Source organism: Rhodamnia argentea, chromosome 5 (genome assembly GCF_020921035.1).
Source record: "Rhodamnia argentea isolate NSW1041297 chromosome 5, ASM2092103v1, whole genome shotgun sequence".
NCBI classification, from domain to species: domain Eukaryota; kingdom Viridiplantae; phylum Streptophyta; class Magnoliopsida; order Myrtales; family Myrtaceae; genus Rhodamnia; species Rhodamnia argentea.
Genome location: NC_063154.1, coordinates 19,185,160 through 19,211,233, shown reverse-complemented (window position 1 = coordinate 19,211,233; position 26,074 = coordinate 19,185,160). Strand labels below are relative to the sequence as shown.

The window sequence follows — 26,074 nt, the reverse complement described above, 5'->3', positions numbered from 1 at the left end:
GGTTCTCGGGATTAAGAGATTTAGGTTTTTTAGCCCGTTTTTGGGCATATATATTTTGCTCGGTTTTATTATTGTAATTTGCGAATTGGCTGTAAATCGAAAAATATAGTGAAAATCTCTTTGCAGGACGTAACCCTAATCTTGGGGTGAACCCGAGTAATCTCATGCGTCTTTCAATTTTTCTCGATTCTCTATATGATCATCCGATTCGGTTCCGATAAATCCCTTCACATTGAACCATCACCATTGACACCCTCATTTTTGAAATGTCTTCTATATAAGTCATCCAGATCAATAATGACAAACCCATCTTCTTCAACACCCTCAGCTCCCCTGCTGTCAAAAATAAAACATCACTTCTTCACATTTCTCGCCCCGTACAAAATGGCAGTAAAAATAATGTGCATATGTTTCCGTGAATAGAAAAAATTCCCCCCACAAAAAATAAAAGAAAGCAAGCAGAAGACTACAAAATAGGGACTGTTATAGCACCCAGGGACCACAACGACGTCATTTGCAATTACAAAATGTACACGTACATACCACTAGCAATTAGAAAATGCAACTCACTTGCATCGATTCGCTTAAAAGGAGAAACAATGCGAAGACAAATCCGACCAGAAAAGCCAAAGTAACTCTAAAAAAACAACATTGTTCTTGTAACATGATTGTCATTGATCTTCTCAACATGTTGCTTCAACTAGTTGCAATGGCTCTCTCCAGGTGAAGGTAGGATTTGCTGCACTCCTAAATGGAATATTACAAGGATTTGGAGATTTGGATCCACTTTAGGGATTTCAAACAATTTTAGGTTCAAAATTGGAAAATATGGTTTAGATTTAGAAGAATACGAACGAAAATGCCCGCGATTCTCGTCCAACGAAAATTTGTGCTGCTTCGGAGCTGGGGGTTAATTCAGACAAAAGGCACCAACTTCAGTGGCTTCTTTGAGACAAACATCACTGTGGAGGTTCCTTTGCGAAAATTGCCTTCAGGGGCTCTTTTCTGAAAGTATTCCCCAGCTCTGTGGAAAAGAGCCCTTTCGATCCTTGTGTTTTTCATGGTTGGGTGTTCCTTACGTAACAAGAAAACACCAAAGCCCAAGTGTTTTCTGCTTGGAACCAGAAACAAAAATCCCACTCATTCCAACCAGAATTAGGAACCCAATTGATTTTCTACCTGAAATTGGCCTGAAATTGGACAGACTAGACCAGTCTTGTTAGTTCACGGTTCTACTTTAGACTGTTGCTCACCCATACTCATACACCAAGCAGTCCACGAACTATGCCGACTAAGCAATTTCCATCAAGTTTCCAATTGTCAAAGTCTTTAATTTATTTCCAAAGAAAGGTACAAGAACTAAGTTCACAACAAAATGAATGTATAGGGATCAAACTGGAATTTCCAACTATTGAGTTGTGCTTTCAAGAATATTGAGGTTGCCACCAGGCAAACTACATACGCGTCCTGCCTTTTGTGCTAAATTCTACACATCTATAGCTCGAGAGAGACCAAGGTACAAAATGAAGGCTATAGCTTGAGGCTTGAGAGAGATGAAGGTACAAAAAGGAGAAACTATAGTTTGAGAGAGATGAGGGCACAAAAAGGATCAAAGGAAGTTTAGGTTCTCCGAGGGTAACAAATGATTCGCTAGAGAAGTTGTGTCCACTGACTACTATTTCAATTTTTGCGCAATTCAGTATGCAAGGAAATAGAAAGTCGGTTAATGCCGCTAGTACGTGTACTCAGAAAGTCATGAAAATGTAGTAAATTGTGTGGCCTGTGGTCAGGTTCAACATCTGCCAAAGAAAATCCTATTAACAACATCGACTGGCAAGGCATAGGCTGGGTCTATGGCTTTAACTCCTGGATATTCAAGAAGGGAAAGACCTGAAATCACCACCAAGAAAGAAAAACCTTGAGAGTTCGATCAGCATCATATGTCATCTGTTATTGTTTGCATTCTTGATCAACAAAGACAACCTCATATCCTTCATGGTCCAACTTTGAAGTAAATTAAACATAATTCAGATCTAACTATATTTTGTCAAGTAACAATTTAAGATCAATGGATGAACAGACATCGATTTTCACTTTCGGCAATAATATCAAGAACTCCTATCCTGAATTTACCGATGAATTAATTTAATAAGGCCAATTCAACAAGGAGAAGACACAGGATCACAGCAAAATCCAACTATTACTTACCAGCCACTCCAAAATATGTATGGAAAACATCCACAGCATCATCTGGTCTATCAGAAATTCCACCATTTTCAGTGTCCTGAAATAGAAGGCCATGAAGTGAGCATTGTTCCCTCAAACTCAAAATTGTAGTACACTCAATATCCTGAGAGTTTCAATTCAATCCTAGAGGATGCAGTTGAAGAACCTGACAGTCTAATATGAATTTGATAAGCTTTTCTTTGTCAATCCAGTGAACTCTATCAATCATAATCAAGCTAGAAAGCACCCACCAGGAGTAGCAGACCTGAAGCCATGCAGCTAGATCAGTACATAATTTGATAAAACAGTCCGCGTATAGTAGCTTAATTTCATTTAATACCCACATCAGCAAGTTTTTCTGGGCGGCCATTTAAACCTCCAGATTTGACTTGTCGTTCGCATAACCACCAGCCAAGAAGGTCCTTGTCAACGTGATGTAGTGAACCCGTTATAGCCAAAGCTCCCACACAGCAAAATACTGCAGGTGTAACCAAGTAAATCTCCACTGCAGATTGTACTCTAATTCATAAAATCAAATCAATAAAATAAAGAAGGAAGCCACTTCAATGTTGGGCTTTCTAACGAAGGGAAAGATTGGGGTGGGGTTTGTCTCTAACTTGTGCTTCTACCTTTAGGCTCTTGAATCATTTTGTCATTTGGCATAAATATGTCAAAATCCTATTTATGAAAGCTTAGAAGTAGACATAGACACTCATTCCTCTAGTTTCAGCAGATTGTAAGGTCAATTGAAAAAAAGTCGAATCAGGTAAAAGAGTAGCCTACCTAGGCAAGGTGGATAACCAACATATTGAGCTCCGTTATAACTAACTATTTTCCTTTAAATTCCATAGAGACTTTTCTCTTCTTTTGGATTTTCCTACTCCATATCCTTTTATTTGTCTCATATTTCTATTATCTCTCCCCAACAGTGAAGATGGAGATACTTTGATGCAGAAAATTGGGAATAACCGCCCTTTTGAAAAGGAAAAACCCACTGGATTTACCAGTGGAATAAATTCCAAGCCAGCTCATTCAGCTTTGAATAAAATCTTCAGAAAGATATCCAGCTTTGTAACTATTTTACAGCGCACATTTAATTACCAGAAGCCCAGGTTTCCTTCACACTCTAAAACAATATATAATATTGGTTAGATAGGACCGAGAATGGGATTCTTCACCAACATAGTTAGGAGACTACCACATATATAGGAAAATACATGACTTACTAAGCACCAATCAGAAATTAAAAACCGGAGAAAGAGCTCCAGCATAAGGTTATGACATACTTTGCCCTGCATGAGACTCTGCACCAGGAGTGCAACCAAACCCGCCATCCAATGTCTTGCAACTCACTATATATCTGACTGCCTTCTCCACATTTATCAAATCCAACCGTTTTAGTATCGCAAGACAGCATATAGCACAATAAGAGAACCTTTGAAGGGAAGAAAAGGGGTGAAAGAATGTCAATTATTTAAGAGACATCCTCAAGAAGCACAAAAATTTCTAGTTGAACAAAGACGAAGACAAGATACCGAGTATCAACTTCGCCCCAAACATCCCCAGAGAAAGATCCATCTTCGTTTTGCAGTGATCTGATGTCTGAATCACAGTTCAGGCACAACACTGTAGAAAATTTAATAGCAGAGCTGATCCAGCAGTAGCAACTTCGATCTCCACAGAGAGCCCCCCCTCATTAAAGTTTGGCTAGCCAATATACACACTATAGAGTAACTGTGATCAAAATTTCATAACATTTAAAAAGTTTGACATAATCTGACCTCTTACATGCAAAACAGAGGCTTAGGTAAATTTATTACTCTCGTAATGTTGCAAACTGTGCCCTTTATTGATGGATCCCCACTTGTTAAGAAAGTGATCAGGGGCATTCGTAGTGACTGAGGGGGTGGTCTGACACATCACATCTGCTATGTATGAAGATAAGCTCAGCCGCATTCTCATTCTAGAGTAAGGCCAAGGACTTTTTATCCCCCCATTGAATCAAGACTGGCAACCAAGGTCAACCTCACCACAGAAGCCCCACCTACAGACTCTAGAACAATGGACCCTCATTATTAGGTTGATAGATTGCTTGTTTGTTTTATATCATATTTAATAACATCGAGGAACTTGCATCTATGGTAATAGTTTGCAAATCTAGGACGCAAAGGATACAATCTGTCACCTTGTTGAGGTCAAGAACATCTAGCTTGTCAAAAAGGGCCAAAACTTGCACGGCACTGAGTGTATACAGCAGATGCGGATCATGTCCAATGTTTCCACCAAAGCCACCTGAAAAGGCAGGCCTAGGTGAGATTCGCACTTTGCTCTTTAGAGTGAAGTTATAAAAAATATGAATAAAGCAACACTAACCACCCCTATGATGATGTCATTATTGTAATAGATGGACTTTGTTAATCCCAAGCTAAAATATTGATCATACCATCAAATAAGAAATATCTGATTGAATGAGGAGTGGAGGTTCTGTTAGGCGCATATTTTTCATGGGTAATCACAATAAAGAAGCCAAGAGACAATTAAATACAAACCAGACTCATGCTGGCATTGCAGGATCCACGAAACAACTTCATTTGAATCCACAGTGTCAAGTTTTCCAAGAAGATCTAGAGTGGTCAATCCCCAATATGCTCCATTCAATCTCAAGTGCTCCATAACCACCGACTCAAAACTATCCTTTTTCTGAGTGCAAGATCAACCCAAAAACTCAAATCAGTAAACTCCGAAATGCTGAATAGCAGATCCAGATGAACCAAGTCATTTTCACCAACTGGCAGGAAGTGGACAAGAGAACAAGAAGAGAATTGTAGAAATTTCATACCTACCTTTTCAACACACAATATGTACTTGACATGTTTATCGCCAGCGAGCTCCCCCATCTGTCACTAAGAGAGTAAATATTCTATGAACATGGAATCAAATCTTACACATGCGACATATGAACTCAGCAACTCAAGCGCAAAAAGTATACAATTTAGCAATTTTGTGAGGTCATCAAAGACCGTAAGATTCTATAAATTTGACAACAGATTATGTTTAACTTTGTTTTGAACAATCAGATACGTAGTAACAATGAAAAGAGGACATGAAGCTCATCTCCATTTCTAAGAGGAGAAGACGTGGCCATGCTCAAATTGCTCGCATTCCCAATATCTGACGCAAGCCCAAAACAGTCTCTAGCTCAAAGAAGGCAGGCCATTTAGGCAAACAAGCAAGTTCAACAGAAGAAATTCAACGAACACCCATCAGCAATTACGACTCGAAAACAACTGCGGCGTAACATTTTCTGAAATCTCACCTTCTTATACTACAATCTATCTCGATTACCACAAGAGATCTCCGCTATTTTCTCGCTACGCGACCTAGAAACCGCACAACTCCGTGTTAAAGACGATTTAATCAGCAAAAAACAGTCGCGACGTCAAAGAAAATCAATGCAAATTAACTTAAACAGAACAGGAAGAGCTCAAATCGAAGAACAGAAGCCTTCGGCGTGTCGATTCGAAGTGGAAAACACGCAGAAGTTCCCCGCAGACCTTACCAGCCGATCCAAAAAGATGAACTTGAGTGAAAATGACGACGTGGGTTCGATTCAGAAACCCAAAAACTCTCTTCAGTTGACTGAAGATTCCGATTCTTCCGACTACCCTAGACCGCTGGCTTCCTTTCTTAACAGGCTTCCACCTTGTGGAGGAACGAAGCTTTTCCTTATTTCCAAAATCGAAGCTTAGGAGTTAGGAGGCTTTGGGGGCTTTTTTTTCAAAATATGGTTAAATTTTTTTTTTTTTTTTCAATTTACGTGACTTTTTTAAAAATTTACCCATTTAGGATATGTGCGCCTATACATGGCCGGTTCCGGTTCCAAGAAAAGGTGGAACCGGAACCAGCGGTTCCGGGCCGGTTCCCGGGCCGATTCATTCCGGTTCCTTCTTTAATTTTAATTTTTAAAATAATAAATAATAAAATAAACATAATAAATTATAAATTATAAAATATAATCAAATTGTACATTGTAATAAAATGTGGGGAAAAAAGAGAGAGAGGAGGAATGGGCTTGAACTTAATGAATTATTATTAAGCGCCTACATATCTTCTTGGGGATATAAGAATCAAAGTCCATGTAGTTCTTTTACATTTGATAACCCCAACTTACCTCATCGTCAATCGTCGCTACTCGTTGTGGTACCCGTGGCGGTGGTATCTCCAATATCATCGCTAAAAAATTCGTATTCTCGATCTAGCTCTTGGTGTTGAAATTTCGCCCTTGTCCAATCGTCGACATAAGCTTGAGCTTCCACGGACTTCAGGCTTAATCTTGAATGGCGAGAGTCCAAAACTAATCCTCCAGTGCTAAATGCTTGTTCAACTTTAACCGTTGAAGAATGGGTTACTAATATCCGACGAGCGATGAGAGCGAGAACCGGGTAATCGATTTGGTGACTCTTCCACCATTTTAGGATTTCGAAATCTGTACTATGTTACGTGTCACGAAACTCAAATTGAGTGGTTAAATATTTTTCTAATTCAAAAATACTACATGTTGCCCCTTTTTGTTTTTTTTTTTGCCTACTCATGAGCATATTATACCCTCTACTAAGTGAACTACCACATTCGCTACGTGAGGCAGTAGATTGTAAAGATCCATAATCACTTAAATCATATCTACTACAAAATTCTTCATATAATACTACTATAGATTCTTTAACATCTCCTAATATATTTGAAATATCTATTTAATCTTCCAAATGTAAACAATCATGATAATACACATTCAAATAATCTAGTAAACCGTCTAATTTAATACGTGGATAAAAAACAATACCAACTAAATAGACAAAAGGAATTTGCAAATAATAATGCAACCATTTTTCTCGCATTACTAAAATAGTTCGAGCTAATTCGGTATCATTTTCATATTCACTAAAACACTACCAATATTAACACACTCTATTAAAAATAAATACGTAGTAGGATAATAAATACCAGATAAAGTCTTAGTAACATCATTAAAAATTTTCAAAAAATCTATTTTTTTTTTTGCAAACGTCCCAATGTTGAGGAAGTAAAGTAATTTTGGGAATATTTTGTGAAATAAACATACATAATAAATCTTTATAATCAAAAGTTTGTCAAAACAACTCGTACGTAGAATTCCAACGAGTCGGAATATCTTTTGAAATCTTCTTGCCCTTCTCCCATTTTGTTCACAAAATTTTTCCCATGATTTCATAAAATGGGGATAACTCCATAAAAATTTAATTGCACCCTTTATTGGGACGAGAGAAGTGTCAAGAGTTCGTAAACCATCTTGTACACATAAATTTAAAACATGACAAGCACATCTAATGTGAAAAAATTGTCCACCAAAAGTGGATTTGCAAATATTTTCTAATTCGGGAATAGAAGCGGTATTTGTGGCGGCATTATCAAAACCAATTGAAAATACTTTATTTATTAAATTATATTCTTCTAAAACTTGTCTAATTATTCTATAAATATTATGAGCCGAATGTCTTTTATCAAAAACTCGGAATGCAATAAGTCTTTTTTGAATGGTCCAATTGTCACCTATCCAATGACACGTGACACCCATATAAGAATGAATTTGTCAAGGATCACTCCAAATATCGCTACCTATATGCACACATCCATTGAATTTCACAAAAAATTTTGCTAAAGATTTCTTTCATTTTTTATAAAGATGAAAAAGTTCGCGTTTAAGAGTATTTTTTGGAATAGTCCGTGCTTGCGGAATCAACGCAAGATTTATCAAATATTTCATATTAAAATTTTCACCAATATTAAACGGAGCATGATCAAGGGCAACATATTCAGCTAATGTTTGTTTATAAAGTGCATCAGTGTAACGGAATATAGGATGAGGATTAGAAGTGGCGTATCCGGAAATTTGTTGTTGCGTATTGTCGATCCCCGCTTGCGTTGGATATTTTTTCGTCAAATGCCGACGGAATGTTCCGTAGCCGTCTCCTTTCGTAAATTTATATGTTTGCAAACAATATTTACATTTTATATTATACTTACCTTTGCCTTCATTATGTACCTTGTCGAAGTATAGCCACAAGTCGGATGTATTATCTCGGCCCTTCCGTTCCAGCTCATTTGCCGTTGACGTTTCTTCGACACTAATGAGAGGATGAGGATTTTCTTGTGTTGGGATGTGCTCGATGTTCAGAATTGGGACATAGTTGATATTATCGTCGTTGTCTTCCTAACATGCATACTCATGAGGATCATATTTAGGAATGGGATACTCGGAATCTCCCATAGTCATCTTGCCCTTGTCAGCATTTCTGCTTCCACTTGCCATTTTTCGGAGAATTGATCGGAAATCCGATTGAGAAAATTGAGTCGGGATTGAGAGAATTGAGAGAATTTGAGCGAATTGAGAGAATTTGAGAGAATTTGAGAGAATTGTTCTGAGGATTTGTGAGAAAAATGAAAGGGAGAGTATAGATATTTATAGGCAAGAATTAAAAATAATTCTTTTTTTTTTTTTTTTCGAACGGCCAAATTGGCCGCTGCACGTTGGCAACGGCCCGAAGAGCCGTTAGGGGGGGGCGGGGCCCGGGTAAAGAGCTATTGGGCTCTCTACCCCACGACCAAATTTATTTATTTTTTATTTTTTTTAAATTGATGGGTCGGAACCGGCCCGGAACCGGCGGTTCCAGGCCGGTTCCCACGCTTATGGAACCGTGGGTCCGGTCAACGGGCCGGTTCTGGGTCCATGGGCCCAAATGGCCATGTCTATGTGCACCTACCATAGAGGCGCACACCAATTATTTTCTTTTCATTTTTTTTATTTTTGTAACGGCAAATTTTTGTTTTTTTAATTTTTTTATATTTATAATAACATGCCTTTTTTCAAAAATATGGTTAAAAAAAGAAATTATCAATTTAAGTGTTTTTTAAAAAAATTTACTGATTTAGGTCATGTGCGCCTCTATTATAGATGCATGTGCCTCTCACACATGAGCATAAGCCATCTTAATTTTTTTTACCTTTTTTTCATTTTTATATTCCCTGTGCACCACAAGCCCGCGAGCTCCGTGCCGCCGCTGCACTCGCAAGTTGCCGTCGTGTTGTCGTCGTCGTCCCCTGAGTAAAAGAAAAAGCTATTATAAATATAAAAAAATAAAAAAAAAAAAAAAAGGACCTCTGTGTGCCACAAGCCCGCGAGCCCCGAGTCGCCGTCGCACTCGCAAGTTGCCGCCGTGTCGTCGTTGTCGTATGAGTCTTCGCCGAGTAAAAAAAAATTATTACAAATATAAAAAAAAAAAAAAAAGGACTGCCGTGTGCCGCAAGCCCGTGAGTCTCGAGCCGCCACTGCCGCTGCGCCCGAGGGTCCTTTTTCTACTTTTTTTTATATTTGTAACAACATTTTTTTTTTACCGGCGATAACTAGGATGACGACAATGACACGACAGCAACTTGAGGGCACGGCGGAGGCACCGGGGCTCGCGGGCTTGAGGCGTACGGGGTTCCTTTTTTTTACTTTTTTTTTCTGTTTTATATTTATAATAACTTTTTCTTTACTTGGTGACGACTCGGACAACAACGATGACACGGCGTCAACTTGTGGGTGCAGCGACGGCACGATCATCGCGGGCTTGTGGCACTCGGTGGTCCTTTTTTTTTTTTTTTACTTTTTTATATTTAAAATAATGTTTTTTTTTACTCGAAGATGACTCAAACGATGATGACAACACGGCGGCAACTTGAGGGCGTGGCGGTGGCACTCGGTGATCCTTTTTTTTATGGAGGCGCACACCCGTTATTTTTTTTTTGCATTTTTTATTTATTTTTGTGGCCATAAATTTATATATTTTTTAATTTTTTTTCTTTTTATATTTATAATAACGGGACTTTTTTTCAAAAATATGGTTAAAAAAAGAAATTATCAATTTAAGTGTTTTTTAAAAAAAATTTCTGATTTAGGTCATGTGCGCCTCTATTATAGCCGTACAAGCAATCTTAATTTTTTTTTCTTTTCTTTTTTTTTAGCAGCAGATTTTTTTTTTTTACCTTTTTTCTTTTTTAGATTCCCTGTGCACTGCAAGCTCATGAGTCCTATGCCGCCGCCGTGCCCGCAAGTTGCCACCGTGTCGTCATCGTTGTCCGAGTAAAAAAAAACATTATTATAAATATAAAAAATATAAAAAAAGTAAAAATAGGTCCCCCCGTGCGCCACAAGATCGCGAGCCCTAAGCTGTAGCCGCCGCGCGCGCAAGTTGCCGCCATGTTATCATCGTCGTTCGAGTCATTGCCAAGTAAAAAAAAGCATTATTATAAATATAAAAAAGAAAAAAAAAGTAAAAAAAGGAACCCCATACCCCGCAAGCTCGCGAAACCTGTGCCACCGCCGCGCCCGTAAGTTGCTGCCATGTCGTTGTCGTCAACCTAGTTGTCGCCTTGTAAAAAAAAATTCTTACAAATATAAAAAAAGTGAAATAAGTAAAAAAAGGACCCCCGGGTGCAGCGGCGGCAGCTCGAGGCTCATGGGCTTGCGGCGCATGAGGTTCCTTTTTTCACTTTTTTTTATATTTATAATAACTTTTTTTTACTTAGCGACGATTCGGACGACGACGATGACACAACGGTGACTTGCGAGCGTGGTGCTAGCACAAGACTCATGGGCTTGTGGTGCATGGAGGCCATTTTTTTTTACTTTTTTATATTTAAAATAATTTTTTTTTTACTCGGTGATGACTCGGACGACGACAACAACACGGCGGCAACTTGCGGGAGTGGCGGCTCACGGGGATCCTTTTTTTACTTTTTTTTTTATATTTATAATAACATGTTTTTTTTACTCCGTGACGACTCAGATGATGACGATAACACGGTGGCAACTTGCGGGCTTGCAGCTCATGAGGGTCCTTTTTTATTTTTTTATATTTATAATAACTTTTTTTTTTTTACTCAATGATGACTCGGACAACGACGACGACACGGCGGCAGCTTGCGGGCACGGCGGCGGCACGAAGCTCTTGGGCTTAATTGAGATTTTGGCTTAATTCGTCATATTACAAGAAATTGTGACATGCCGAAGAGGTCGAAGAGGTCATTTTCAAATGCTTGAAACATAGAATTCTGATTGAGGCACTTGTTAACACACATTTCCCCTCTTGGTTTAGGTAAAACATGTGAATTTGATTTTTGCAATACTCGAAACCTATCAATCTTGATTGGCTTGGAACCTGCATGCGCAGAGAATTAAGAAGGTTGTCCATCATGCAACCACACTGAACGAAGCGATATCCGCGGCGAGAGGAGTCCCGCACATCCATGCTCACATCATCGTCCGTGGCTATTATGATACCCTTTGAAGTGCGATGCAAGACAGTTCCTCAGTCAGGTCTGAGGATACTCCCGATGTGCGATCTTATTTGTACATGAAACCTTGCTCTGTACGTATGTATAGTAGATCAGATATGCCACGGATCCAGGGTACCGTTAGTTGTCGATGGTTGTCGTTGGTTGCATGATTGTCTGCAACATCTAAAGTCCGGACTCGGCAATATTTTTCTAGCGCTGCTGTCTGTTGGGAGCTGTAAGCTAATATATCTGCCAGAAAAGGCATTAGTCCAGCTTTCGGTTTCATGTCGACGAGTCACAAAGCTTTTGTTTTGAAGGATACTGGAGGTTGACGGCATCCACCTTGTTGCTTTGATGACTCACGCCAGAGGAAGTTTAGTGGGACATGAGTTGGCAGTTTCCTTCTTGTTGTTTAAGGAAGGGGTCAGACTTTCCATAACGAGTGGGAAGGAGAAGCGAACAAATTTGGGAAATTCATGGGAAGTTTGCTTATGGTTTCCGGCAAATTTCCTCAGCAAACCAGCAAGAAAAGAAGGGGAAGATGACTCGAAGGAACTACGCGGTCTGATCGGTGGAAATTGACTTTGCTTATTAGTTAACTTTGACTTTAGATGATGATGATGTTCCAATGTAGTTTACAGGTGATGGTATACCATTGAACAAAAAATTTTATGCACAATACCCTTATTATATTGAATTCCATTTTCAACCAAGTTCTGCGTTTAGGTTTCGAAAAATTCATCTCTTCTTGCCCGATTTTCTATTTGTAAATCATTGCTCTCCCGCTAGAGGGTGAATAATGAGTAATCTTCTTTACACCTTATGCGAAAGGATACATTTGAAGCTGATGGAATTAAAGGTAGACAAAAACATAAGAAAGACAAATCACATAATCTTCTCTCTAGTTCCATACGACCTTAAAAATAAATAAAAAAAGACTAAACCCGCCCTCGACCCGACCCATTTTTTTCCTCTTGATAGTCAGTTCGGGTGGGGTCGGGGCGTGTAACACGCACAAATCTTAAGGGTCAGGTCAGGTCTCGTGGAAACCCTACCCTACCTCACCCTTTGACATCCTTATTAGTCATGCCTTACCTCTGCTTATCCAACTTTAAATTCTTAGTTCATCAAACAGCAAATAGGATACGATAAAATCGTTCGATTTTTTATCCTATTCTATTAGCCAATGGGAAAAGCACCAAGAAGAAACTCGATTGAAATTGGGCGTGTGAAAAGGTGCGCCTCCATTTTGTTGAAAAGCACCTACTCGAATGAAATTGGGCGTGTGAAAAGGTGCGCCTCCATTTTGTTGAAAAGCACCTACTCGAATGAAATTGGGCGTGTGAAAAGGTGCACCTCCATTATTGTTCAAAGGCACCTGCTGCGAAGTTGCCTGTAGGCCTTGGCAAATGGGATTAGATTCAAATTGTAATGTTTTCTGCACCTATTGCAAAGTTGTCTGTTCACGCAATACAAACGTCCATAATGATGTCTCTATTAAACGGAAGTGTCCATCTCAAAAACTGGATAGAGAAAAGCAAATCACATGCATACAAATAGCATATAAACTAGGGGTGAGCAAAAAAGACAGCCCGAACCGGGGCCGCCTGCACCAGATCGGGACCGATGGTTCGATTCTCGATTTTAGAGGAATCCGGTCCGGTTCCCGATTCCTAAAATTGAAACCGATGACCGAGCGGTCCAGTTCCCCGTTCCAGGGCCCAAGACCAAACTGGACTGGTCTTTTTCCTTTTTTTTTTCTTTTTTTATAAAGTAAACCTAATGTTTACTTGTTTAGGCTTAGGGTTTGCTTAGTTTCGCTTCACTTCATGCGCAGACCTCTTTTATTGCCTCTCCAATCTCCACTTCTCTCACGGCTCGCAAGTCCCGATGGGCGATCCTGTCTCCGTGCCTCACCCTAGGAGCCCAACCGCTCGGCCTTCTCTCTCAAGCGTGCGTGTGCCTCTACTCGACGCCTCCAGCGTCGCTCAACTTGCTCGATCCCGTCTCACACAAGCGCCTCTTGCTCGGCTCACTCAGTCCCTCTTGCCCACGTTGCGTTCCTCTTGCTCAAGATCTCGGCTCGAATCTAGACTCTCGCCTCCCTCTCTCGCTCTATTTTAGCCAATCGCAGCCACAATCGCGTCTCGTCAAGGTAAATGCTCAATGCTCTCTTTTCTTGGCCCTAGTTTTATATTGACTTACCAGTTCCATACTTCGTGGTTTCTAGAATTTAGTGCTTTGGGGCCAAAAACAGAGCTTTGTATGTCTCAATGACCTATCTTATTACATATGCAATGTAGTGTTCTTGGCAAAAACAGAGCTTTGCAAGAACTTCTTGCAGCTCCTTGGTGATTGACGGATTTGAATAAACATGTTGCAGTTTTCTTTTTCGTTTTTGGGTGAGAATTTTGTTACTAATTATCATTTGACTTGGCTGGTCGTTCTGTTCTTTGAAGGTTCTGCTTGTTAGTTGTGGTGTCTTTTAAGCTTTTGAATTAGAAATCGATCTCCCTTAGCTTTTATAACTTATAATCTACTTGATTCAGGTGATCTACCTATATGTCAATGGAAGTAGACAAATCCATCGATGAGATGACTTCGCCGATGGACTCACTAGAACATGAAGGTGAAGAAGTCTTCGAAGAGGAAGTCGAATGCATTGTCCATAATGCGTCCATCCCGATTAGATATCGTGTGTCGTAATATTTGTTTTAGAATTAGATCCACAATTAGTGGGCTAATTGATGGAATATCATAAATTCCATGATTAGTGGGCTAGTTAATGGGATTTCATATTTTGAGGGATTTGATTGTCACATTGTTAGGGATTTTATTGTACGTGATTGATTCTCCTATTAATATAAATACGGGATGATGCTCTAAAAAAGATCATCAATCCATTCCAGAAACTTCTTTCTTTTTGCATAAAATTCTACATGGTATCAGAGCTAGTTTTCCGGTTCCCATCTTAAACTTCTCCGTTGTTGTACCATCACCACCACCACATCTTCCACCACATCTCTTTGCCGAAGCCTACAACTCTCTTAGTTGATCTCGCTTTCTTTTATTTTTTGGCCTAACCTCGGCCTATAGAGGTCACTTTTATGATCTAATCAGATCATAATCTTTTTTTTTCTTCCATCTCGAGTTATTGTCATTTAGCAGTGATGTCGGAAAATTCTGGTGATAAGGTCGATTCTCTTACTTCTGAAACCGGGCGGAAATATGAAAAAATTCTCTTCCCCGTCGGTTCGGTTCAGTTTGATGGCCTTAATTACCTACTTTGGTCACAATCTATGATGATCGGTATTGCATCGGGAGAATGTACTGGTTTTCTCACGGGGGAGAAACCAAGACCTACTACTCCTCCGACGGCCCTCTCGAGATGGTTGGCTGAAGATGCCTCTGTAAAGGCATTTCTTTTGAATCATATGACTGATGGTATTCGTAAACAATATGTTTTTATGCAGACAGCACGGGATATTTGGGTATCGGTTAAGGATACCTATTCTGAGACAAGAAATGATGTTCAGATTTATGAATTGATGAAGAAGATCCAGGAACTTCAACGGGGAGGTATGTCCGTTAGTGTTTATTTCTCAAAACTACGTACTTTGTGTTAGGAGCTGGAGGTTTATGATGACACTTATGAGGGACTTGCTGCGGACGTCGTTGTTCGACTTCAACAAAAAGAAGATAAGAAATGTGTATATCAATTTCTTATGGGTTTGAATCCGGAATTTGATATCGTGCGTCAAAACGTTTTGCAAAAAGATCCTCTTCCTACCCTTCAGCAGGCCTATGCCTTGGTCCATAAGGAAGATAACCGGCAGCGCTTATATTCTAGAACTCCTACTCCTGCTCCCGACCGTTCGGCTCTTATCATGTCTTCCACGTTGAGATCCTCTCAAGTTCATGTCCCAAGATCAACAGATAAGTCTTCTATTCGCTGTGATTATTGTGGTAAACCTTATCATATCAGAGAGCAAAGGTGGAAACTTCATGGAAAACCGCCAGGAATTGGCAAGGGCAAAGGTGTGAATAAGGGTCGTTCACAAGCTCATGAAGCCGAGGTGGTTGGGCCAACTAGTTCCGAGTCCGCAAGTCCTAGTGATATTGGGAATTTTGTCACCAAAGAGGAGATACATCAAATTATCAAGGATATGATTAATCTGAAGGGTCCTAATTCCTCTCATGTGGCATCTAGTGCATCTGCCATTTCTTCTACTATTCATCCTTTTTCGGGTATATCTTCACATTCATCTCCTTGGATCATAGATTCGGGAGCTTCTGATCACATGACAGGATGTTTAGGTCGGTTTGAATCATATAAACCATGTCCCGGACGTGACAAAGTTAGGATAGCCGATGGATCTTTTTCTCCTATATCGGGAAAGGGATCAATTTCTTGCACTCCATCCTTGATATTATCTTCGGTTCTTCATGTTCCTAAATTTCCAAATCAATTACTTTCAATTAGTAGTCTTACTCGAGATCTCAATTGCAAAGTAATCTTTTATCCTACATATTGTGTCTTTCGGGACTTGGTGACGGGGGTGAAGATTGGCGGTGGTAGTGTACGTGATGGACTTTGCTGGCTAGATGGATCACCGGCAAGACCTATCCAGGCTAGCACTGCAGATTCCAATTCGGCTGCTATTTCTTCTTTGCGACAATGGCATCGACGTTTGGGGCATCCACCACTTCATACTCTCTATTCATGTTTTCCTAGTTTAAAGAATCAAGTTAAAGATCATCGGTTTTTTCGTGATACTTGTGCTTATTCTAAGCAGACTAGAACTATTTATCCAGAGTCAAATAATAGAAGTCTCGTTTCATTTGATTTGGTTCATTCTGATATTTGGGGTCCTTCCCCTGTTAAATCTATTACTGGGTATGATTGGTTTGTGACCTTTATTGATGATTATAGTAGAGCAACTTGGATTTTTTTACTTAGACATAAAAGTGATGTTTTCAAGGCCTTCAAAACCTTTTTCAAAATAATTCAAACCCAGTTTAATGCTACCATTAAGGCTCTTCGAACGGATAATTGTAGAGAATATTGTGCCTCTTCCTTTCAATTTTTTTTACGAGAGCATGGTATTCTCCACCAAACTAGTTGTGTGGATACCCCTGCACAAAATGTGTGGCAGAGCGAAAAAATAGACATCTTCTTGAAGTTGCACGTTCTCTTTTATTTCAAATGCATGTCCCACCATCCTACTGGAGTGAAGTCGTTCTTACAGTTGCCTACTTAATTAATCGTATGCCATCCAGGGTTCCGCAAAATAAAAGCCCAATTTATGTGTTGACTGGGAAAAATACATTTATCCTCCCACCAAAAATCTTTGGGTCTATTTGTTTTGTTAGAGATCATCGGGTGAAGAGTAAATTGTCTCTTAGGAGTCTTAAGTGCATTTTCTTAGGTTATTCCTCTTCCCAAAGAAGGCTATAGGTGTTATCATCCATCCACTCGCAAGTTTTATGTCTCCAAAGATGTTATTTTTAATGAGTCTGAAGCTTTTTTCGATAATCCACTCTCCGAGATATCTAGTTCGACATTTATTGAACCATTCCCCGAGCTCTCGGTGCCATTATCAACAGAGCAAACAGAGGAGCCTATTGTGAATCAAAGTGTAACCCCAGAAGAGGTTTCACCTGTTCAAAGAGATTATTCACATGTTTATTCCCATAAACAGGCTGCTATGCCCGGTAATCCTCCCGGTGAGTCTTCACAGGCAATACCAGAATCCAATACAACACCCCCGGAGCCTAGTCCTATCGATGACAACAATATTGAGGATGAAACAACTCCAATTGCTCTCCGTAAAGGTAAACGGTCTTGTGTTGGTAAGCCTCGGTATCCTATCGATGAATATACTTCCTCTTCTGTTCTTTCTCCATCATATTCATCGTTCGTTTCTTCTTTAGACTCCGTGTCTATTCCTAATACTTGGCAGATTGCTATTCAACAAAAAAAAAAATGGAAAGATGCCATGTTAGAGGAAATGGAGGCTTTGAAGAAAAATCAAACTTGGAATTTGGTGCCCCTCCCTCCTGGGAAGAAAACAGTGGGGTGCAAATGGGTCTATGCGCTTAAGCAAAATGCTGATGGAACTGTGGATAGGTATAAGGCTCGACTAGTGGCCCGGGGATTCACTCAAATTGCAGGTGTTGATTATCAAGAAACGTTTGCCCCCGTAGCAAAGATGAATACGATAAGGATTCTTATATCATGTGCCGCAAGTTATGGATGGGACCTTCAACAATTAGACGTGAAGAATGCATTTCTTCACGGAGAACTTGATGAGGAGGTGTACATGGACATTCCACCAGGTTTTGTAGATAGCACGACCATTGGAAAGGTTTGTCATCTCAAACGTTCTTTATATGGGCTTAAACAATCACCTCGGGCTTGGTTTGGCGGGTTCATCAAAGCTATGCGAGCTCGGGGATACACTCGGAGTAATGCTGATCACACCTTGTTCATTCGTCGTAGTGGTTCTCTCTCAACTTTCTTAATTGTGTATGTGGATGACATTGTGGTGACTGGAAATGATGGTAGTGAAATCATTAGATTGAAGAATGCTTTGGGAAAGGAATTTGAGATTAAAGATCTTGGAAAACTGCGATATTTTCTTGGAATTGAAGTAGCTCGCTCCTCACATGGGATCTTCCTATGTCGGCGTAAATACATACTTGATCTTCTATCTCAGACAGGAATGCTTGGATGTAAACCTATTGATACTCCACTTGATTCAAACGCGAAGATTCGGGCCAAGACAGGGGAATCGGTAGATCGCGAAAGATATCAAAGACTTGTTGGAAAGCTCATCTACCTTTCTCATACACGTCCCGATATTGCCTATGCGATCGATCTTGTAAGTCAATTCATGCATGATCCGTATACTACTCATATGGATGTTGTGACTCGAATTCTTCGTTACTTGAAAGGCACACCGGGTAAAGGTATATTGTTTCGGAACCATGGTCATTTGAAGGTTGAGGCATTTACTGATGCAGACCGGGCTAGTAGTGTGGATGACAGGCGATCTACTTCAGGTTATTGTTCTTATGTTGGAGGTAACCTAGTTACTTGGCGAAGCAAAAAGCAAGACGTTGTTGCTAGATCAAGCGCAGAGGCTGAATTCCGCTCTATGGCTCGGGGCATGTGTGAATTATTATGGGTTCAGAAACTTTTGGATGATCCGGGATTCCAATTTCAGAAGCCATTAATGATTTACTCCGATAGTAAATCTACTATCGGTATTTCACATAATCCTGTCCAGCATGATAGGACTAAGCATGTGGAAATTGACCGACACTTCATCAAGGAAAAGCTTGATACGGGAGAATTTTGTACTCCATTTGTTCAATCCTCGAAACGGACCGCAGATATATTCACTAAGGCGGTGAGCAAGCGAGTATTTGATTATCATGTGTCCAAGTTGGGCATATGCGACATCCATGCGCCAACTTGAGGGGGGGTGTCGTAATATTTGTTTTAGAATTAGATCCACAATTAGTGGGCTAATTGATGGAATATCATAAATTCCATGATTAGTGGGCTAGTTAATGGGATTTCATATTTTGAGGGATTTGATTGTCACATTGTTAGGGATTTTATTGTACGTGATTGATTCTCCTATTAATATAAATACGGGATGATGCTCTAAAAAAGATCATCAATCCATTCCAGAAACTTCTTTCTTTTTGCATAAAATTCTACATTGTGAAATGTTATTGAATTGTTGTTGAGATTTAAATGTTACAATTGCATAATTTTTTCACGAACACGGGTTTCTTGGAATTGCCCGGGAACCGAACCCGACTGATGGTCGGGTCTAGTTCCCGATTCCGAGGGTGGCCCGTCCGGTCCGCGGTTCCAAAAAATAGGAACTGGGACCACCGGTCTGGTTCCCGATTTTTTATGGGAACCGGACCGGACCAGACCGGGAACCGCTCACCCCTAATATAAACCGCGTAGATGAAGGATGTGGGATACTTTAGTAATTTTCATTATATTTCTTTGTCTTGTTTCAAGATTTCTACTCATAACTTTGAATATGATGAATTTTCAAAATATTAAAATTCAAATTTTATAAAAAATATGAAATGACAAAAAAAACCTATATATTGTATAATAATATATACATGTGGGACGAGATTCCCAAAGGACGCCATCCTCTCGAAGACTTCGCAGCAGGTTAAATTAAACGACGACGGTTCCCTATGAGTCTCAAAAGTCTTCGTCGTGACTATAACATTAAGAAATTGCATTCGAGAAGCGCAAAACATCTTCAGCTTTCTGCGAAATTGCCTATACCCGATACAATGTGATTGAAGAAGAAGTACTTCAAAAGTGCCTATGAGAGAGAGGGGTTGACTCTGCAAAGTGCTAAGTGAGCTCCTATGGCGAACTCAGAAAAAGAAAGGAGCACCAGGAATACATTAGGCAGCGAGTATCAGGTGTTCTTGAGTTTTAGAGGGCTCGATACTCGTCGTGGATTCACCAACAGCCTCTATCATGCCTTGGTAGATGCCGGCGTTCGTGTTTTCATCGATGACGTAGAGCTTCGACCGGGTGAAAGAATTAGTGGCAACCTTCTGGGAGCAATCGACGATTCCAAGCTCTACATACCCATCTTCTCCAAAAACTACGCTTCAAGTCACTCGTGCCTCCGCGAACTTGCGAAGATGGTGGAGAACACCTCCAAATCTGAAGAAGATGGGAAGAAGAAGGTCATACTGCCCATCTTCTATGACGTGAAACCCGATGACGCGAAGTTGAAAACCGCGTTGTACAGTAAGGCCATAAGGAATTTGGAGCACAAGATGGAGGATCGGAAAAAGAAGTTTAGCTCCGAGGACGTAGAGACATGGCGGCAGGCTCTCAAAGAAGTTGATGGCACCAAGGGATGGGAGCTAGAGAAATATTCAGGGTAACAATCTAATCCTTATTGCCAAAACTATTTTGTACAATGGGGCCATAGTTCTTATATGATTTCATTAATTATACTGCAATCTATACTCCCTAAATTTAAATATTCATTTTCATTTTATGAATCACGAGATTTCCAAAGTTTTTCTAACCTAATAGGGTTATTATAATTTCGTTTTTCACCTAATTTCCATGGTATAGAAATTTGGCTTTGCTTCATCTTTTATATACTAATTTGATCCATACATGTATTAAAATTCATATTGTATGCTAGAGAACTTGGTTAATGAACTGTTGACCTCGTCGAAAGAAGTAAGCAAATCAACTCTGCTGTTACAGTAATTCATCGGACGTTTATGTTTTTCATTTTTCACTCTTTTTGCCAGAAATTTTGATTCTTCTTCCTGATATCAGATCAAACATTTTTCTTCCTCTAATTCCTTTAACTTAAACTTGTAACGGATGTTCAAGTTTGTAATTCATCTTGTTCCCGAAGCTTTGGGGATAACGTTGAATTTTTAATATATACTAAACTTGATCGCGATCCCACCCAGTTGCCTAGTGGATGGTTGGTCAACATGCAAATTTATCACCTTTTCTCAATTGAAACTGTTCAACTTTGTGGCAGCCACGGGGATCTCATCAAGTCCGTTGTTAACGAGGTTGTGGTTAGGCTCAAGACAAGACAAAGACAAGTGACCGAAGATTTAGTTGGAATGAAGGTTCGAATAGCAGCCATAAACAATTTATTAGACATTAAATCCGGTGGTGTGCAGCTCATTGGAATCTATGGAATGGGTGGCATCGGCAAAACAACACTCGCCAAGAGTGTTTTCAACCTTCTATGTCATCGCTTTGGGAAAAATTGCAGCTTTCTTGATGGTGTGAGGGAAACCGCAAAAACCAAGGGCTTGGTCCAGCTGCAGACAAAATTATTGTCTGATATCTCTTATTCTGGAGCGGCTTGCAACATTGACAACATCGATCAAGGGATCAATATGATTGAAGAAACAATTTGCAACAAGAAGATGCTAATTGTATTGGATGATGTCGATGAGGGCAACCAAATCCAGCAACTAATCGGAGTGAAATCTTTGTATCCTGGTACCAGGATACTTGTTACTACTAGGGACAAGAGTGTTCTGAATATCAGGAGATTTAAGTATGAAATTTTGCCTTATGAAATGGAAGGGTTGAGCGAAAAAGATGCACTCCAGCTTTTTAGTAGACATGCCTTCAATGACAGCTCTCCTCCAGCTAATTACTACAGTCTTTCAAAAGGCATTGTCGCCACTGCAGATGGACTACCCTTAGCTCTTGAAGCAATAGGTTCATCGCTTTTTGGTCAGGAAAAGAAAAAAATATGGGAAGAGAGGCTAGAGAAGTTAAGGCAAACACCTCATAAAGATGTCTTGGGAAAGCTACGGATTAGCTATGATGCCTTAGAGCTGGATCAACAACAAATATTTCTTGATGTTGCATGCTTTTTCATCGGTAAGAAGAAGACCGATCCAATGTACATGTGGGAAGATTGCGGGTTTGGCCCAGAGGATGCCCTTGATGTCCTTACTAAGAAGTGCATGATCAAGGTTTTAGACGATGATATACTTAGGATGCATGATCAATTTAGAGACCTTGGAAAGGCCATTGCTAAACAAGAGCATAGTAGGTTGTGGGATGACGACATCATTTGCCAATTGAGATCAACGAAGGTAAAGTATGACGAAATTTGAATACACAATTGCTTACCCTTTTCTTAATTGAGGATTTAATCCCATTTCTGCATAGGCAGCTACGTAATAAAATCATGGGATATTGACAAATTCCTGCTCATGCTCCTCAATGTCATTGGCAGATCAAGGAAAGCATTCAAGCACTTCGTTTTTCATCGGGTTTTTGGGAACCCCCTATAACCGTCACTTCGGAGCAAATTAAGCGGTTCCCGCGTGTGCGGTTTCTTTGGTTGTATAATGTCATCTGCCAAGGCGACTTTATAGGCTGTCTTCCGGAGTTGAAATGGATCACTTTGCATTGCCTTGATCATTTTGAGGCAACCAATTTGTTGCATCTAGAAAACGTGGTTCTGGTGAATCTTCTTGGGCTTGATTTCACAGAAGAGGTGTTCGAGAGCCTAATCAAGGTGTGCCAGTTTCCCTATTAGTCTAGTTTTCTCATTCAACGAAGGAGAAAACTCGATGGGTTTATAACCTAATTTTCTCATTTGGTGGAGAGGACAAGATGACACATGGTCCAAATTGGTAGCCTAAGTCCTTATTTCTTGTTTGTCTTGATGTTTTTCATTGGCTTTTGTAGGGGGCAAGGAAATTGAAGGTCCTCACTCTCGAAGATATGTCGTCGATACATGGTACACCAACTTTCCCCGAGTATTCGGTTTTAGAGAAGTTGACTATTTTTTACTGTTCATCTTTGACGGAAATTGACTGCTCTATTGGAAAACTGAGATGGCTGACCGAGTTGAGTGTTGAGTCATGTTGGTCACTCCTAAAATTGCCTGAACAAATTGGAGAGCTACGAAATCTTCAGTGCCTCTCTCTTAGGGAGTGCAATAGCTTGAGTGAACTCCCCGACTCAATTTCGAAACTAGTGTCATTAACGAAGCTGGATGTATCCTACACGAGTATTACAAGATTACCGGATTCCGTCGGTAGGCTATCAAGCTTGTCATTTGCCAATGTATCGTACACACCCATTGTGGAAATGCCCAATACAATGAGCAAACTTCCTCACCTCCAAACACTGAACTTGGATCATTGTTGTTGAAATATGTCTCGAGTTTAAGCCCAAAGCGAAAATCTACCTTGATTGTGAAAGTTATCTTAAAGATAACGGATATTATTTTGAAGGTGCGATCAAGATTGGATAAAGTTTGTTTGAAATTTTTTGGGCTAATTCGGATGTGGAGTGAATTAGCAAAGTCCATATTGGACTTCGTATCTTGGAGTCTGACTTTTTAGTCAAAAAGCAAATTGGCTTGTTGCAGAAGTCGGATAAGGAAAGCCAACATGCACCAGCCAAGAAAGAGGAAAAGAAATAAAATAAAATAAAAGGGAATCTTGGACTTTGCACTTTCGTTGACCGAATTTTTTGGAGATATTGGACGTGGATTCTCTTCTGATTGAGGGGTCCAAGAAGTTAACAGTATATATATAGATACTCAAGAGTCGGGTGATGTTGAACGTACGAAGGTATTGAAGCGCCGCTTATGTGAGTGCTTGTGCATGTTTTTGTGCCGTTCATCCGACGAGTGAAGTTTTTGTTCGCAGAATTACATCAAGAATTCAAGTGTCGAAGTCGATTAAATCTTGAGGTTAGATTTGTGTAATTCCTTTACGAGTTTGAGAGATTGTTTCGTTAGGAATTGTGGGGCTAAACACTGTGTGCGTTCTTGAATGTAATTGGGGCTTGGGAAACACCGAGAGTGTTTGAGTTACTCGAGTTTGGTCTGTAATCTCCGTGTATCGCTCGTTCTATAGTGGAATTCGTTGCTGCTCTCCCCGTGGACGTAGGTCTCTACGACCGAACCACGTACATCCGGTGTTCGATTTATTTTCTTGTTCTGTCTATTTTATTGTTCGATCGCTTGTTCCGCGCAACAATTGGTATCAGAGCTAGGTTTGTCGAGTTGAAGCGAATCGATGGCGACGGAAGAAGTAAAAGTGAAAATCAACAAATTTGAGGGGAAGGACTTTGGTTTCTGGAAGATGCAGATTGAAGACTATCTATATCGGATGAAGCTGCACTTGCCCTTGTCCGGGGAGAAACCAGAGACGATGAAGCAAGCTGATTGGGAATTGCTGGATAGACGAACGCTGGGTGTTATTCGACCGACGTTGGCTCGTAACGTCGCGTTTAATATCGTCAAAGAGAAGACCACTGCGGGTTTGATGAAAGCCCTGTCGGATATGTACGAGAAGCCCTCTGCGATCAACAAGGTCTATTTGATGCGACGTCTGTTTAATTTGAAAATGAGCAAAGGTGCGTCTGTTGCTAATCATATCAATGAATTCAATGTGATCGTTAGTCAATTGAGTTCAGTTGATATTGACTTTGAAGATGAGGTATGTGCTTTGATTCTATTATCCTCATTGCCCGATAGTTGGAATACTACTATTCTTGCTGTTAGTAATTCCTCCGGGTCAACAAGTTTGACGTTTGATGGTATTCGAGATTTGATTTTAAGTGAGGCCATACGTAGAAGAGAATCTGGCGAATATATATCTACCGCTTTAGTAGGTGAAAATAGAAGAAGAACCGATACTCGTGGTAGTAGAAGTAGTATGAACTCAAATAGACACGATCGATCTAGGACCGGCGGTGTTGTCTGTTGGAACCGTGGCAAGAGAGGGCATCTTAGAAGGAATTGTTTTAAGCTGAAAAACGAAACGGGTAAGGGAATTAGAGTTGAATCTGCAGATGATATTGCAGCCGTAGCAGAAGATTCTGATGGTGTCGATAGGGTCTTGTCTGTCACTGAGAATTCGTCATTTGATGGATGGATTATGGATTCTGGTTGTTCTTTTCATGCTACACCAAATAGGAACTGGTTTGCTACTTATCGGTGCATGGATAGTAGTAAAGTGCGGTTGGGGAACAACGCTGAATGCGATGTTGTGGGTGTTGGTGATGTTAAAATCAGGATGCATGATGGTATTGTGAGGACATTGATTGGAGTAAGACACGTTCCCGAATTGAAAAAAAACTTAATTTCCTTGGGTGCCCTAGATTCAGCTGGATGTAGGTATTCTTCACAAGGTGGAGTTTTGAAGATTGTTCGAGGTGCCCCGGTGATAATGAAAGGAATCAAGCATGGTGGCCTATATGAACTTCAAGGTGAGACATTGACGGGTTTTGCTTCGTAGACGTCGACATCGGTTCGAGAGTCTAACGACCGCTCGAGGAAGACACGGGTGTCTGTGCCGGTGCACAAGTTTGATGCTGTTGTCGGGAACACGCGGTCAAGAGCTTTGATCGAGGTGGAGACTGCTAAGTCGATCAAGCATGTGCGAACCGATAATAGCATGGAGTTCTGCTTGAAGCTGGTAAATAAATTCTGCATGATAAAGGGCATAGTGAAACACCGCACTAGTGCTAGTAGACCACAACAGTTTGCGGAATTGATGAGCGTAACATTATTAGAGATGACCCGTAAAATGATCTCTAGTGCTGGTATGGCTAGAAGAGTTCTAGCGGATGCGCTTAGTATGGTGAGCTACCTGGTGAACGGATCTCCATCGATCGCGATCGGATATCGGACTCCTAAAGAAGTGTGGTCGAGTAACGTTGCTGATTATTCTGCTTTTAGAATGTTTGATTGCCCGTGTTATTATCGAGTAAGTGATGGTAAGCTCGATGTGAGAGCAAGGTGCATATTCCATGGCTATGCACGAGGTGAGCGGGGCTATCGGTTGTGGTGCTCAAATATAAATTCACCTATTCGCAGCAGAAAAGTTACTTTTGACGAGTCTCCAGGACTTCGGGGTAGGAGTGTTTGTGGCAATATAAATACAGATCTGAACGATGTTCAGCTTG

The 26,074-nt window shown here is 40.2% G+C and overlaps 2 protein-coding genes across 5 annotated transcripts; one reads left to right on the top strand and one right to left on the bottom strand.

Moving 5' to 3' along the window:
• Positions 1-1,560: 1,560 nt before the first annotated feature.
• Positions 1,561-5,955, bottom strand: LOC115729888 (geranylgeranyl transferase type-2 subunit beta 1). Of its 4 annotated transcripts, none has more exons than XM_048279275.1 (11): positions 5,893-5,955; positions 5,786-5,860; positions 5,070-5,123; positions 4,776-4,926; positions 4,402-4,518; positions 3,762-3,828; positions 3,513-3,661; positions 2,571-2,704; positions 2,393-2,491; positions 2,209-2,284; positions 1,561-1,890 (listed from the first exon to the last, which is right to left on the bottom strand). In XM_048279275.1, the coding sequence occupies exons 3-11, from the start codon at positions 5,121-5,123 to the stop codon at positions 1,793-1,795; spliced, it is 945 nt and encodes a 314-aa protein (XP_048135232.1). In that variant the 5' UTR covers positions 5,786-5,860; positions 5,893-5,955; the 3' UTR covers positions 1,561-1,792. The 4 variants fall into 4 exon arrangements, with proteins under 4 accessions (XP_048135232.1, XP_030516375.1, XP_048135233.1 ...); XM_030660515.2 differs by having other exon boundaries at positions 5,070-5,129; positions 5,893-5,954; XM_048279276.1 differs by lacking the exon at positions 5,893-5,955 and having other exon boundaries at positions 5,066-5,129.
• Positions 5,956-19,959: 14,004 nt separating this feature from the next.
• On the top strand, positions 19,960-23,305 carry LOC115732224 (disease resistance protein L6-like). Its single transcript, XM_030662879.2, has 4 exons — positions 19,960-20,525; positions 21,153-22,236; positions 22,380-22,664; positions 22,838-23,305. Exons 1-4 carry the CDS (start codon positions 19,996-19,998, stop codon positions 23,303-23,305), a joined length of 2,367 nt encoding a protein of 788 aa, XP_030518739.2. The 5' UTR covers positions 19,960-19,995.
• Positions 23,306-26,074: the final 2,769 nt, after the last annotated feature.

Coding starts and splice junctions, on each gene's coding strand:
- LOC115729888 (XM_048279275.1), bottom strand. CDS start 5,123: ATGGGGGAGCTCGCTGGCGATAAACATGTCAAGTACATATTGTGTGTT. Junction 4,927..5,069: donor ACATATTGTGTGTTGAAAAG/GTAGGTATGAAA, acceptor TCTTGCACTCAG/AAAAAGGATAGTTTTGAGTC. Junction 1,891..2,208: donor TACATATTTTGGAGTGGCTG/GTAAGTAATAGT, acceptor TGGTGATTTCAG/GTCTTTCCCTTCTTGAATAT.
- LOC115732224 (XM_030662879.2), top strand. CDS start 19,996: ATGGCGAACTCAGAAAAAGAAAGGAGCACCAGGAATACATTAGGCAGC. Junction 22,237..22,379: donor GCCAATTGAGATCAACGAAG/GTAAAGTATGAC, acceptor TGTCATTGGCAG/ATCAAGGAAAGCATTCAAGC. Junction 22,665..22,837: donor TGTTCGAGAGCCTAATCAAG/GTGTGCCAGTTT, acceptor TGGCTTTTGTAG/GGGGCAAGGAAATTGAAGGT.